The sequence below is a fragment of the Corythoichthys intestinalis genome, chromosome 7 (assembly GCF_030265065.1).
Source record: "Corythoichthys intestinalis isolate RoL2023-P3 chromosome 7, ASM3026506v1, whole genome shotgun sequence".
NCBI lineage: Eukaryota > Metazoa > Chordata > Actinopteri > Syngnathiformes > Syngnathidae > Corythoichthys > Corythoichthys intestinalis.
The window spans coordinates 5,359,371-5,374,083 of record NC_080401.1 but is presented as its reverse complement, the minus strand read 5'-3'; the positions used below and the strand labels follow the sequence as shown (position 1 = coordinate 5,374,083).

Below are 14,713 nucleotides of genomic sequence, written 5' to 3'. Positions count from 1 at the left end.
TCTAACTGGGCCAATTCGACCAAGTGTGCCAAATATTGTGGCTCTATAAGCTGCCTGAGTCTCTGAAAAAAAGTATTTCCTTTAAATGGCGAATAAAGGGTCGTCACGGCAACAGACAGAGACACGTGGACATGGGCCGTAAATAAGTATTTTAATAGGTCTTGAAACTACAATGACCAACCTGAAAAGAACTGGACATGTATTGGAAAAACGAGTGACTTTCTATTGCCACTAGTTGGCGCTGTAGGGTTGATGCAAATGACCCCTACAAGGCCCTTCAGGGTATGACTCTCAACAAGCACGGGAAGTTTGGCGCAGATATGTTGTATATCTGCCGAGTTATGACTGTTCAAAGTTTTTGGAGAGAAAAATTGTTGACAGTCATTTTCACTTTCCTGTTTGGACCCCTCCGCTTCAACGAAACTTCAATATTTTTTATCAGGCACCTGAAGACAGGTCTTAAGGCTTCCCTTATGCAGCTTTGAGGTAGATTGATTTTTTCCCTTTAGAGGAGGAGTGTGTCCCGTAAAAAAAGGGCATTTCCTGTTCCCACTAGGAGGCGCCAAGCACAAATGGTAAATTTTCAATCCAGTCCTGCTCAGGCTGGTATACCTCACACACATGCCAGATTTAAAATAGATTGAACGTTGTATGAGGGAGTTATCAGTCATTTTCCGAATTCGGTGTTTTGGCGAAAAAATGGCCGACTTTGGCACCCCGCCCAGGTCAGGCCCGAGAATGAAAACACACCATTTTGATAACTTAAGATTTAATATGCCTCATGAACAGTCTCGCCAATTTTGAGAATGATCAAACTAATTCCCTAGGTGCCAAGGTGTAAAATGCGCACACTGTAAATCGATAAAAATTTCACATTCAATGCAAAATACCCGATTTCCTGTTGGGTTTGGAATATGCATGCAAGAGACTTTTTGGAGCAGTTTTGTACAAGGTATCAACTCTCCGAATTTCATCCCTCTACGTTGAAAAAACCTAAATGGAGAGGCCTTTTTGAAAATTTCAAGGGGGCGCCACTGAGCCATTTTGTTACATGTTTTTGTAACGTTGCAAGATTATTGAACGTTATCCAAAGCCACATGTATGTCCAAATTTTTGTGAGTTTTCGTGCATGTTCAAGCCTCCAAATGTAAACTCCTACTGTGAACCGATAAAAATTTCACATTCGATCCAAAATACCCGATTTCCTGTTGGATTTGGAATACGGGTGTAAGAGACTTTTTGGAGCAGTTTTGCACAAGGTATCGACTCCCCAAATTTCATCACTCTATGTTAAAAAAACCTAATAGGAAACACCTTTTTGAAAAATTCAAGGGGGCGCCACTGAGGCATTTTGTTACATTTTTTCGTAACATTGCAAGATTATTGAACGTTATCCAAAGCCGTATGTATGTGCAAATTTTTACGAGTTTTTGTGCATATTCAAGCCTCCAAATGTAAACTCCTACTGTGAACCCATGAAAATTTCACATTCGATCCAAAATACCCGATTTCCTGTTGGATTTGGAATATGGGTGCAAGAGACTTTTTGGAGCAGTTTTGCATAAGGTATCTACTCCCCAAATTTCCTTGCTCTATGTTGAAAAAACCCAATAGGAAAGGCCTTTTTTAAAACTTCTTTCTGTCGCCACTAGTTGGCACTGTAGAGTTGATGCAAATGACCCCTACAAGAACCTTCAGGGTATGACTCTCAACAAACACGGGAAGTTTGGCGCAGATATGTTGCATATCTGCCGAGTTATGACTGTTCAAAGCTTTTTGCGTGACAAATTGTTTACGTTCATTTTCACTTTCCTGTTTGGACCCCTCCGCCTCAACGAAACCTCAATATTTTTCATCAGGCACCTGAACACAGGTCTTAAGGCTCCCCTGATGCAGGTTTGAGGTCAACAGATTTTTTTCCCTTGGAGGAGGAACCTGTCTCGTAAAAAAAGGCATTTCCTGTTCTCACTAGGGGGCGCTAGACCTAATGGGTAATATTTCAATGCACTCGTGTTAAGGGTGGGATACCACACATACATGCCAAATATGAAAAAGATTGAACGTTGTGTCAAGGAACTATTAGTCATTTACTGAATTTGTCATTTTGCCGAAAAAATTGCCGACTTTGGCACCACGCCCAGGTCAGACCCGTGAATGAAAACGCACCATTTTCAAAACTTAAGATTTCATATGTCTCCTGAATAGTCTCACCAATTTTCAAGATGATCCAACCAACTCCCTCGGCGAAAAGGTCTCAAATGTGCACCCTGTAAATCGACAAAATTTCATATTTGACCCAAAATAACCGATTTCCTGTTGGGTTTGGAATATGGGTGTAAATGCTTTTTTGGAGCGGTTTTGGACAAGGTATAGACCCCCCAAATTTCATTGCTCTACGCTGAAAGACCCTAATGTTATAGGCCAATTTTAAAATTTCAAGGGGGCGCCACTGAGCCATTTTGTTATATTTTTTTGCAACGTTGCAAAATTATCGAAATTTACAATTTTCCGGACGTATGTGCAAATTTTGGTGACTTTTCGTGCATGTTCAGGCCTCCAAATTGGCCGTTTTCATTTGCCCTGAAAAAAAAAAAAAATAAAAAAAAAAAAAATAATCCTTTGCAAAACAATAGGGCCTTCGCACGCTTAGTGCTCGGGCCCTAATAAAAGAAAAAAAGAGTGTCCTTGGACAGAAGGACAGTTTTTATTTTTGCTGCTCACAGTATTACCACTTTTGCAATGGTGTGGCGTTATTTTGCAATGAGCATGCTAACAATCCTCACTTGTTTACTGATACAACACTGACAAAGCAGGACGATTGTTGGCAATATCCGGCACGTTTTCGCTGAAAAACAATCAAGCGGCTTATCAATGAGATTGGGGTCTGATGTCTTTAAGTGGCGTCTTAATTGATTTGACTTCTGGCTGTCCGCTATAATTATTTTTAGACACAGTAAACAGTGGTCTTTCCTCATCAGCCACTGTATTAAAAGTCAAAGCTAAAAGGCAAACGGCACGAAAAAAGTACCTTCTCGGCGGCCGAGGAAGAACCGTAGGTGAGGGCGGTCGTCGTGACGATCCCAAGCCTCTGAAAATGAGAGCGCCACTGCCACCCACTGAGTGGATGTGCAAGTACACTTTATTCCAGTACAGCAAAAAAAAAAAAAAAAAAAAAAAAAAAAAAAAAAAAAAAGCATGTTCCCCAAGGGCACATGCGCCCCCCCCCCCCCGGCATCGCTCTAGGGGCGCGCCCCACTATTTGAGAAGTACTGGTTTAGACTAACTTAAAACTTAACTACAACTTAAAAATAGCTTGACACAAATGGAAATTGAATTGAAACACGTGGGAAAATCACCTAACTTTTAAGTGATGTGTGTTATCAAGCGTAAAGGCATTTTTAGGTAAGAAAATATTTTTTATAAGATCTAAAAGTTTTTTGAGAGAAAGCAGTGAATGTCATTTTTTTTATTCTAGTCACATCTGAGATGCAATTGTTGGCAATTGTTGGCAACAATGTACATCGAAAATAAAGACATTGATTGACTGAAAATGGTTCAATATTAGATGAAATGTGTTGTTTTCTCATGTATATTTAGGGCCCGAGCACTAAGCGTGCGAAGGCCCTATTGTTTTGCAAAGGATTTTTTTTTTTTTTTTTTCAGGGCAAATGAAAACGGCCAATTTGGAGGCCTGAACATGCACGAAAAGTCACCAAAATTTGCATATACGTGCGGAAAATTGTAAATTTTGATAATTTTGTAACGTTGCAAAAAAATGTAACAAAATGGCTCAGTGGCGCCCCCTTGAAATTTTTAAATTGGCCTATAACATTAGGGTCTGTCAGCGTAGAGCAATGAAATTTGGGGGGTCTATACCTTGTCTAAAACCGCTCCAAAAAAGCATTTACACCCATATTCCAAACCCAACAGGAAATCAGTTATTTTGGATCAAATATGAATTTTTTATCGATTTACAGGGTGCACATTTGAGACCTTTTCGCCGAGGGAGTTAGTTGGATCATCTTCAAAATTGGTGAGACTGTTCAGGAGACATATGAGATCTTAAGTTTTTAAAATGGTGCGTTTTCATTCACGGGTCTGACCTGGGCGTGGTGCCAAAGTCGGCCATTTTTTCGGCAAAATGACAAATTCAGTAAATGACTAATAGTTCCTTGACACAACGTTAAATCTTTTTCATATTTGGCATGTATGTGCGGTATCCCACCCTTAACACGAGTGCATTGAAATATTACCCATTAGGCCTAGCGCCCTGTAGTGAGAACAGGAAATGCCTTTTTTTACGAGACAGGTTCCTCCTCCAAGGGAAAAAAATCTGTTGACCTCAAACCTGCATCAGGGGAGCCTTAAGACCTGTGTTCAGGTGCCTGATGAAAAATATTGAGGTTTCGTTGAGGCGGAGGGGTCCAAACAGGAAAGTGAAAATGACCGTCAACAATTTGTCACGCAAAAAACTTTGAACAGTCATAACTCAGCAGATAAACAACATATCTGCTCCAAACTTCCCGTGCTTGTTGAGAGTCATACCCTGAAGGGTCTTGTAGGGGTCATTTGCATCAACTCGACAGTGCCAACTAGTGGCGACAGAAAGGAGTTTTAAAAAAGGCCTTTCCTATTGGGTTTTTTCAACGTAGAGCAATGAAATTTGGGGAGTCCATACCTTATGCAAAACTGCTCCAAAAAGTCTCTTGCACCCATTTTCCCAATCCAACAGAAAATTGGGTATTTTGGATCGAATGTGAAATTTTTATCCATTTGTAGTACAGTTTACAGTTGGAGGCCTGAACATGCACGAAAACTCACCAAATTTTGCACATACATGCGGCTTTGCGTGTATTTCGATAATCTTGCAACATTACAAAAAAATGTAACAAAAGGGCTCAGTGGCGCCCCCTTGAATTTTTCAAAAAGGCGTTTCCTATTAGGTTTTTTTAACGTAGAGAAATGAAATTTGGGGAGTCGATACCTTGTGCAAAACTGCTCCAAAAAGTCTCTTGAACCCATATTCCAAACCCAACAGAAAATCGGGTATTTTGGATCGAATGTGAAATTTTTATCAATTAACAGGGTGCACATTTGAGACCTTGTCACAGAGGGAGTTTGTTGGATCATCTTCAAAATTGGTGAGACTATTCAGGAGACATAGGAGATCTACAATTTTCAGAATGGTGCGTTTTCATTCATGGGTCTGACCTGGGCGTGGTGCCAAAGTCGGCCATTTTTTCGGCAAAATGACAAATTCAGTAAAAGACTAATAGCTCCTTGACACAACGTTCAATCTTTTTCATATCTGGCATGTATGTGCTGGATCCCACCCTTAACATGAGTGCATTGAAACATTACCCATTAGGCCTAGCGCCCCCTAGTGGGAACAGGAAATGCCTTTTTTTACTAAACAGGCTCCTCCTCCAAGGAAAAAAATATATTCACCTGAAACCTGCATCAGGGGAGCCATAAGATATGTGTTCAGGTGCCTGATGAAAAATACTGAGGTTTGGTTGAAGCAGAAGAGTCCAACAGGAGAAGTGAAAATCACTGAAGCCATTTCGTCTCACCACAAGTTTTGAACGGTCATAACTTCTACAACATATCTGCGCCAAACATCTCGTGCTTGTTGAGTCATTCTCTGAAGGGTCCTGTAGGGGTCATTTGCATCAACCCTACAGCGCCAACTAGTGGCAATAGAAAGTCACTCATTTTTCTAATATATGTCCAGGTCTTTTCAGGTTGATCAGTGTAGTTTCAAGACCTTTTGAAATACTTATTTTACGGCCCATGTCCACACGTCTCTGTCTGTTGCCGTGACGACCCTTTATTCACTCCTTTTTTGTAGTACTCTCCCCAATAGGGGTTTTTATCTCTTAGGTGTGTGAATGTAAAGAGGCGACTTTCGAGCATGTTAGGTTCTAATGAGATGATTAGAGAGGACGATCTGCCACCACCCTGACCTGCACACTGTCAGAGTTGCGTGACGTCCGAGTTGCGCTAGATTGCGAGGGCCCGTTCAGTCCTGCTTGCAGGCCTAGTTATAATTGTTCTTTACCTAAAAAATTTGTTTTATCCGATTACTCGATTAATCGATAGAATTTTCAATCGATTACTCGATTACTAAAATATTCGATAGCTGCAGCCCTACACAAGATCAATAGAGGCCAGGGTCTATCACATCAGTCAGGACCCCAGGTGCAGGCTATGCAAAGAGGCCCCTGAGACAGACCAGCACATAACAGCAGGGTGTAAGATGCTGGGGGCCTTCAGAGCCCTGAAGATGGGTCGTGGCTGGGTCTTCCAGCATGACAACGACCCAAAGCACACAGCCAAGGCAACTAAAGAGTGGCTCCGTAAGAAGCATCTTAAGGTCCTGGAGTGGCCTAGCCAGTCACCAGATCTGAACCCGATAGAAAATCTATGGAGGGAGCTGAAAGTCGTGTTGCCCAGCAGCAGCCCCGAAACCTGAAGGCTCTGGAGAAGATCTGCATGGAGGAGTGGGCCAAAATCTCTGCTGCAGTGTGTGCAAACCTTGTCAAGGACTACAGGAAACGTTTGGTATCTGTAATAGCAAACAAAGGTTTCTGTACCAAATATTAAGTTCGATTTTTGTGATGTATCAAATACTTATTTCATGCAATTAAATGCAAATGTATTATTTAAAAATCATACATCCTGATTTTCAGTTTTTTTTTTTTATTAGATTCCGTCCCTCACAGTTGAAGAGAACGTATGATACAAATTACAGACCTCTACAAGCTTTGCAAGTGGAAAAATCAGCAAAATTGGCAGTGTATCAAATACTTGTTCTCCCCACTGTGTATATATATATATATATATATATATACTGTATGTATATATATACTGTATATTAGGGGTGTGAAACTTAAAATTTTTAATCGAGTTAATTACAGCTTAAAAATTAATTAATCGTAATTAATCGCAATTAATCGCTATTCAAACCATCTATAAAATATGCCATATTTTTCTGTAAATTATTGTTGGAATGGAAAGATAAGACACAAGGCGGATATATACATACAACATACTGTACATAAGTACTGTATTTGTTTACTGTAACAATAAATCCACAAATGGCATTATTAACATTCTTTCTGTTAAAGTGATCCACGGATAGAAAGACTTGTAGTTCTTAAAAGACAAATGTTATAGTTACAAGTTATAGTAATTTTATATTAAAACCCCATTTCATGTTTTTGTTTTAATAAAATTTGTAACATTTTCAATCAAAAGTAGAGTTAATATAATAATAAGAATAAGAATAAAAATAACAATAATAAGAATAGAGTGACCAAAGTCTGAGTTTTACGTGTATTTTGCATAGCTATTTTGATATGGAATGCCAGTTCATTTTGCATTGTTGTTTAACTGTGAGAATAGGGCCTCATTACTATAGACCAGACATGTCCAAAGTGTGGCCCGGGGGCCAAATGCGGCCCGTGGTCAAATTTCATCCAGCCCCCAGCCTCTGTCATAGGATCAATAACGTCTGGCCCGAACACAGACTTAATAAATTGGTCAGCAGTACTGCTACCAGCATATGAAGTAGCTTACATATTAAATGCTGCTCCTCATTTACCCACTAAAAGGCAGCAGCACTCTAAGCAATGTTACCCCGTGTGACGCTTGACTTCCAATTTTGTAAAATGGCAACAATCAACAACAACAAAAAGTTGACTGCGACTTCAAGGATTGGTGGAAATTGGACTATTCACTAAAATACACAACAACTGTGTCTGCCTCATTTGCAAACAGACAGTCGCTGTTTTTAAAGAGTTCAATGTGAGGCGATATTACCAAACAAGACACGCTGACATGTACGACAAGATTACAGGGAAGATACGCAGCGAGGACCTGAAGCAACTTGAAGCTAGTTTAATTTCACAGCAGCAATATCCTGAGAGTCGAACGCCACAAAGGCTAGTTGGGAGATTCTTGAAATTATTAAATGAAAATAATAATAATAAAGCAAATGTGACACACAGAATGGCTTGCTAAAATTTGCTTAAATATATTGTTCTATGTAAAGGACGTCAGCCAAGGTCGGCCCCCCACATTCTTACCACACCAAATCTGACCCCCTTTGCAAAAAGTTTGGACACCCCTGCTATAGAGTGAACTGCTTTTCTTTTTGTGAACATTATTTTTTTTTTGAGAGATAGGTATATTATTTTTGTTGTGCTTTCACTAAATGATACTTATGTTTGCTGTGAAGGAGCTGCCGAAGCTTATACCAATAAACGGCGCGGTCCAAAGAACGCCTGTGTCCAATCGCCTTTACAAAATATATATATCTGTACATATCTTACCCAAAATACAACAAGAGACACATAATTGCCACTAAAAGAAAGAAAACTTACCGAAGTATGTGTGGAGCACAAATAGCAATTTGCATTGCATTGTGCATATAGCATAAACATCTCACAACTACTAATCCTCCCACGTTTAGAAGAAATAACATTAGTATGGAACGGCGCTGCCCCCAAGCGGCCGGTGGCATTCTCTTCACTCTTAATGTCCATAAACGGCCTCATTGAAATCTGTTTGAGGCAATGTGCAAGCTGGTCATTCAGTGCATGCGTTAATTGCGTCAAATATTTTAACGTCATTAATTTTAAAAATTAATTAACGCCCATTAACGCGATAATTTTGACAGCCCTAATATATATATATATATATATATATATATATATATATATATATATACTGTATATATGTCTATCATGATTTTATATTTTATATTATGAGATACTATCGCAAAGTTACCCTGTTTCGATCCAAAAACTCCATGTAGCATGCATCACTGAGTGTCAAGAAACAGCTGTGAATGGCCACAGCTGGATTTTGGGGGGATTTGATGGGTGAAAACATGGTAATATAACAAGGGCCTGGATGCAGAAATCTCAGACATCAAGGAGTGGTCAAGATTTTCATTTTCATATATTCACCCTTTTAAAGGCTTTTTTCAATTTTTCTTTGTTTGGATCGATTATTTTACATCTAACATAACGGGGAAAATGCGACAGTCACAAAAAAAAAATACAAAATACAATTAAGCGATAGTTATGAGGTAGATATCCGTGACTTTTTTACAGACACCATTTTTTTCATTGTGATGTAATTTGTTTGAAAGTTTAAAATGTGCGAGTGGATAATTTTTTTAAGTCGTTTTTTTTTTTTTAACTAAGTATTAGTCATCAATTAATGATTGTAAGCTAAAAATGACATTTGAATGATAAATATAATCACCTTAGTTTTATGGCTGGGTTGAAACAAAAGCAGTTGCGCGATGTTTGTAAATGGGGGTTTACAGGGTAAAAGGGACAAATTAAAAATAGTTCGGGGGCTTAATGCAGCATGAATCTGCTATGGCAGCATGTAGACATACTGTATTGTTCTATCAAACACAACAGTTGTTTGGGCTTAAAATACAGCACTTTCTTTTAAAGAGTAGTGTAAGAGCAGAAACTGCTTTTTCAGTCTTGTCTGTGTTTTCCGCCATACATACTGTATTTTATATGTCTATCATGATTTTCTATATTATACTATCGTCCAATACAGTAAAAACTATTATACTGGACGCCATTTTATATACATCGGCTTATCATCCAATACACACTCTAAAAGATAGCTAACGATAAATCACATGTCATCAACCTAATTCGCTCTGACTTGTTCGCTCGCTCCCACTGTAAGCAAACTAGCTTTCACCTGGCAGCAGGACTCACGCACATGTATAGACACTGATAGGCGTGGGAGGAAAAAGGTATGCATGTAATATTAATAACTACTATTTAACTAATGTCATATTTTGGCATCAATCTGATCCAAGTGATTACAGGGCCAGTATTCCCAATACGTATGCAAAACTTTCGAAAACACTATCCAGTATTGAAGGTTGATTGCTCATCAAATCAACAAATCTTATTTTTCATAACTTTCAAGTGTTTGTGAGATGATTAATGTGTATGTTATAACCAGGGGTGCACATAATTTTTTTGCCCAGGTTCTCAGAGGAGGACCTGAAGATGTGACTTGGTCCTCATTGAGCTTGAGAGCCGACCCGCCTGATGCGATAAAATTATGACAAGCTTTACTTAGAGCCAATTACCTTTAATTAAATATATAAACAATTAACGCTTGATTAACATCAACTGGCAAAACAAAATTGCCATTACTTTGAGGTGAAATGTAAAGAAATAAACATAAAAGCACCAATTCAAAATAAAGGGCATTCATATGCAGCTCTCACATTAACTCCAAGCCATTGTAAAAATGGGATGTCCTCCTCATACGAGCTCATTGAACGTGCATGTTTAGCTTTGTGAAATGCGAGCAAAAACACGTTTGTCAGCGCATGGCGCTGTTCTACAATAACTTTATTCCGCCACTTGTCCATAGGGCGAGTGGGGTCCTATCTGACATAGATAGTTTGCTTAATTGCCACATGCTCTGTTTTTTTCGTGCTTTTCAAAGTTTGGATGGCTAAAATTCTTTGACCCTACATAAAATGCGCTGCTCTTATTAGCGACATTGGGATTCTCACGGCAAATGTTGCACCACATTTCCGTGCGAGCATCATTTGCTTTTAGCCATGGTACCTCCTGCAGCCACTTTTCAGCAAAAGTCCTTTTTTTTCGGTAGCTCCGTTGATATCTCTGTCGTCTGTCTGTCTTTTGACGGGGGTGGGGGATCACGGAAATAATTACTCAGTGGGGCCGAGAGAAAGTGATTTTCTCGTGTCCGCCGCAAATACAGTTGTCAGCCATTGGTACGCAAAAGCGTATTGAAGCCGTTGAGGGCCAGCGCATTTGTCTATGTCCGGTACGCATGCGCGCATGCGGACCACTTACGTGCACCCCTGGTTATAACGTAATGGTACTTAAATAAAACAACCAACAACAAAAGCAATCATTTGGAAGATCCATCCTTCAACTTTTACACCCAAACAATGAAGATCCAAACGAAAATGCAATCGTCTATTCCATATTACATTCCATAATATGTTCCATATACAGTGCTGGCCAAAAGTATGGGCACCCCTGCAATTCTGTCAGATAATGCTCAATTTCTCCCAGAAAATGATTGCAATTACAAATACTTAGGAAGTAATATCATCATTTATTTTGCTTGCAATGAAAAAAATCGAAAGAGAATGAAAAAATTTTTTTTTAATATTATCATTTTACACAAAACTCCAAAAATGGGCCGGACAAAGGTATCGGCACCCTCAGCCTAATACTTGGTGGCACAACCTTTAGACAAAATAACTGCCAACAACCGCTTCCGTTGAGATTCTTACAATGCTCTGCTGGAATTTTAGACCATTCTTCTTTGGCCAACTGCTCCAGGTCTCTGAGATTTGAAGGGTGCCTTCTCCAACCTCCATTTTCAGATCTCTCCACAGGTGTAGGGCTGTAGCTATCGATTATTTTAGTCGTCGATTAATCGATGAACTAGTTAGTTCGAATAATCGAATGGGGAACATAAAAAATTAAAATACCTGAGCTGAGCCTCAAACGCTATAAAAAGATAAATAAACAAGGATCTATGTACAGCAAAAGAACAATTGGCTAACTTGCATAGCACAAATCTGCTAGCTTAAATGCTATAAAACGCCAACCTTTTTTTTTTCAACAATGCTCTTAACAAATGGTGCGGAAACATATTCCCTCTAAAAAAAAAAAAGGATAAATATACCTAGTAACTAAATTACGAATGCATTAAAAAAAATTAGCTCAAACAAAAACTTAGCTTATATTGGTCTTAACAGGGAGTAGCTTGATTCAACCATGTGAAATGAGGCAGACTAGAGGCAGTGTATCCATCTAAATCAATAAAATTAAATGCAAACACTTTCAAAACAAACCATTACAATGCCAATTTAATCAAACGAATACTCGAAGCAGCAAAATTTATTTCAAATCTTTTTTTCCTAATCGCATACTAGAGTAAATCGATTAATCGTTGCAGCACTACACAGGTGTTCTATGGGATTCAGGTCTGGACTCATTGCTGGGCACTTTAGAAGTCTCCAGTGCTTTCTCTCAAACCATTTTCTAGTGCTTTGTGAAGTGTGTTTTGGGTCATTGTCCTGCTGGAAGACCCATGACCTCTCTCACACTGGGCCCTACAATATGCTGCAAAATTTGTTGGTAGTCTTCAGACTTCATAATGCCATGCACACGGTCAAGAAGTATAGTGCCAGAGGCAGCAAAGAAACACCAAAACATCAGGGAACCTCCACCATGTTTGACTGTGGGGACCGTTCTTTTCTATGAAGGCGTCATTTTTTTTCTGTAAACTATGTTGATGACTTTTCCCAAAAAACTCTACTTTTGTCTCATCTAACCAGAGTACATTCTTCCGAAACGTTTTGGGCTTTCTCAAGTGAGTTTTGGCAAACGCCAGCCTGGCTTTTTGATGTCTCTGGGTCACTAGTGGGGTCTTCCTGGGTATCCTACGATTCCTACCATGTTTGGATGTTAGTCGAGGTTCTTTATACACCATCAACACAATCTTTCGTTGAAATCTCTCGTCAGTTTTGCTTTTCCGTCCGCATCTAGGGAGGTTAGCAATAGTGCCGTGGGCTTTACACTTATTGATGACACTGCACACGGTAAACACAGGAACACTCAGGTCTTTGGAGATGGACTTGTAGCCTTGAGATTGCCCATGCTTCCTCACAATTTTGCTTCTCAAGTCCTCAGACTGTTCTTTGATGTTCTTTCTTTTCTCCATGCTCAATGTGGTACTTACAAGGACACAGGACAGAGGTTGAGTCAACTTTAATCCATTTTAACTGCCTGCAAGTGTAATTTAGTTATTGCCACCACCTGTTATGTACCACAGGTAAGTAACAGGTGCTGTTAATTACACAAATTAGAGAAGCATCACATGATTTTGCAAAGGGTGCCGATACTTTGGTCCAGCCCATTTGTGGAGTTTTGTGTAAAATGCTAATGATTTTTTTTTTTTTTCCGTCCTCTTTTGTGTTTTTTCATTGCAAGCAAAATAAATGAAGATATTACTACCAAAGCATTTGTAATCAGAATCATTTTCTGGGAGAAATTGAGTATAATCTGACAGAATTGCAGGGGTGCCAATACTTTTGGCCAGCACTGTATTACTATATCCAACTCTAGTCAGGCCAGGGCTTCAACCTCACCGCACGTCACTGAATTTGTCCAAGTCCAATAACAAACCTAAATATTAATTGGCAATTAAAAACGACTACAGAGGTGTTAGCTTTGAATTCCTGAGTAACAGATCTATGATTCTCCATTCATTTTGAAGTTGAATTTGCTTCTGTATAGTCATTTACTGCTGCCTCAGGCCCACAGAGATTTCGAGGTCTGATCATGCAGCAGTTAACACAACATTACCAATACATTCATCAGATTATAAGGAAGAAGCATTTTGGTACCTGTCCTGTAATTCCAGTGATGACAGCAACTTTCCTCTCCTTCTTGGTGTTTTCGGAGCAAACGATTGCCGGTTCGGAGCACTGAGACATTTTTGTACGTGTAGATTTTTCTCTCTAAACCCTTTGCCTTAACGTGTTGTGATAGTTTATACCGGTTAGCCCAAAGACTTCCCTAAGCATCTGTCACTGAGAGTAAAATTTCATGCTGCGAATCGAAATGCTACGAAGCAGGAAGAGACTGAAAGTCAACCAATAGGAAGAGAGCAGTAGAGAAGGTTGCAATGAAGCTCTGCGAGTCTCCGAAAAAAGCAAGGCTACTATAAACAGCGTCATCTGCAGGAATGATTTGAAACTACATATGAAGTCGAGGTACGTTTATAACCAAAGACACAAATTCAAATTCGCAGAGGTTACCTAACAGACTTTGCTATTCCTAAAATTATAACGCAAAAAAAAAAAAAAAAAAAGAACAAAAAAAGCATATTCTGTGTTGGTGAATCCTTGGACAAAATAATAGCTGTCTTTTCTATAATACAGGGTATCAATAAAGTCTCTTTACCATTTCAAAAATGTATTAAAAATGCAATTGATTAGATATTTTATTCAGATTTGTTCTATTGTATTCAGCATTTATTGAAGTTTTTTTTACCTGTTTTAATACACTTCTACATTGGCACCATTAGTTACACAAAGCACAAATGACTCGTCTGCAAATGTTTACCTTGACCTTTTAACTGAATATGTGGCACCACAACTGAATGACCTTCAACCAACCATCATTTTTCAGCAAGATGGTGCACCATCACATTGGGGGCTGCATGTTCGTGGGTTCCTCAATCAAACATTTCCAGACCGTTGGATTGGAAGGGATGGGCCAATTCCGTGGCCCCCATGTTCACCAGATATCACTCCCCTGGACTTCTTTCTATGGGGCTATGTTAAAGATATCGTGTATCGAACAAAGATAAGGGACATTACTGACCTTAAGCGACAATTGATGAGGCTATGCTACAGCGAACATGGCAAGAAATCGAGTACGGTCTTGATGTGCTTCGTGCAACTAATAGTGCCCATGTAGAAGTGTATTAAAAGAGGTAAAAAAAAATTTTTTTTTTAACTTCAATAAATGCTGAATACAATAGAACAAATCTGAATAAAATATCTAATCAATTGCATTCTTAATGAATATTTGAAATGGTAAAGAGACTTTATGGGCACCCTGTACATTTTCTGTAGCAAATCCAGCTTTAACAAAATCCA

The 14,713-nt window shown here is 39.0% G+C and overlaps 1 protein-coding gene across 1 annotated transcript in view; it reads right to left on the bottom strand.

Annotated features, from left to right (window-relative positions):
- The window catches only part of gmds (GDP-mannose 4,6-dehydratase), a 266,812-nt gene extending 253,120 nt beyond the window's left edge, over positions 1-13,692 (bottom strand). Inside the window, exon 1 of the mRNA XM_057840440.1 lies at positions 13,454-13,692. Within this exon, the coding sequence (XP_057696423.1) occupies positions 13,454-13,543 (90 nt within the window). The 5' untranslated portion in view covers positions 13,544-13,692. The remainder of the gene's footprint in view (positions 1-13,453) is intronic.
- Positions 13,693-14,713: the final 1,021 nt, after the last annotated feature.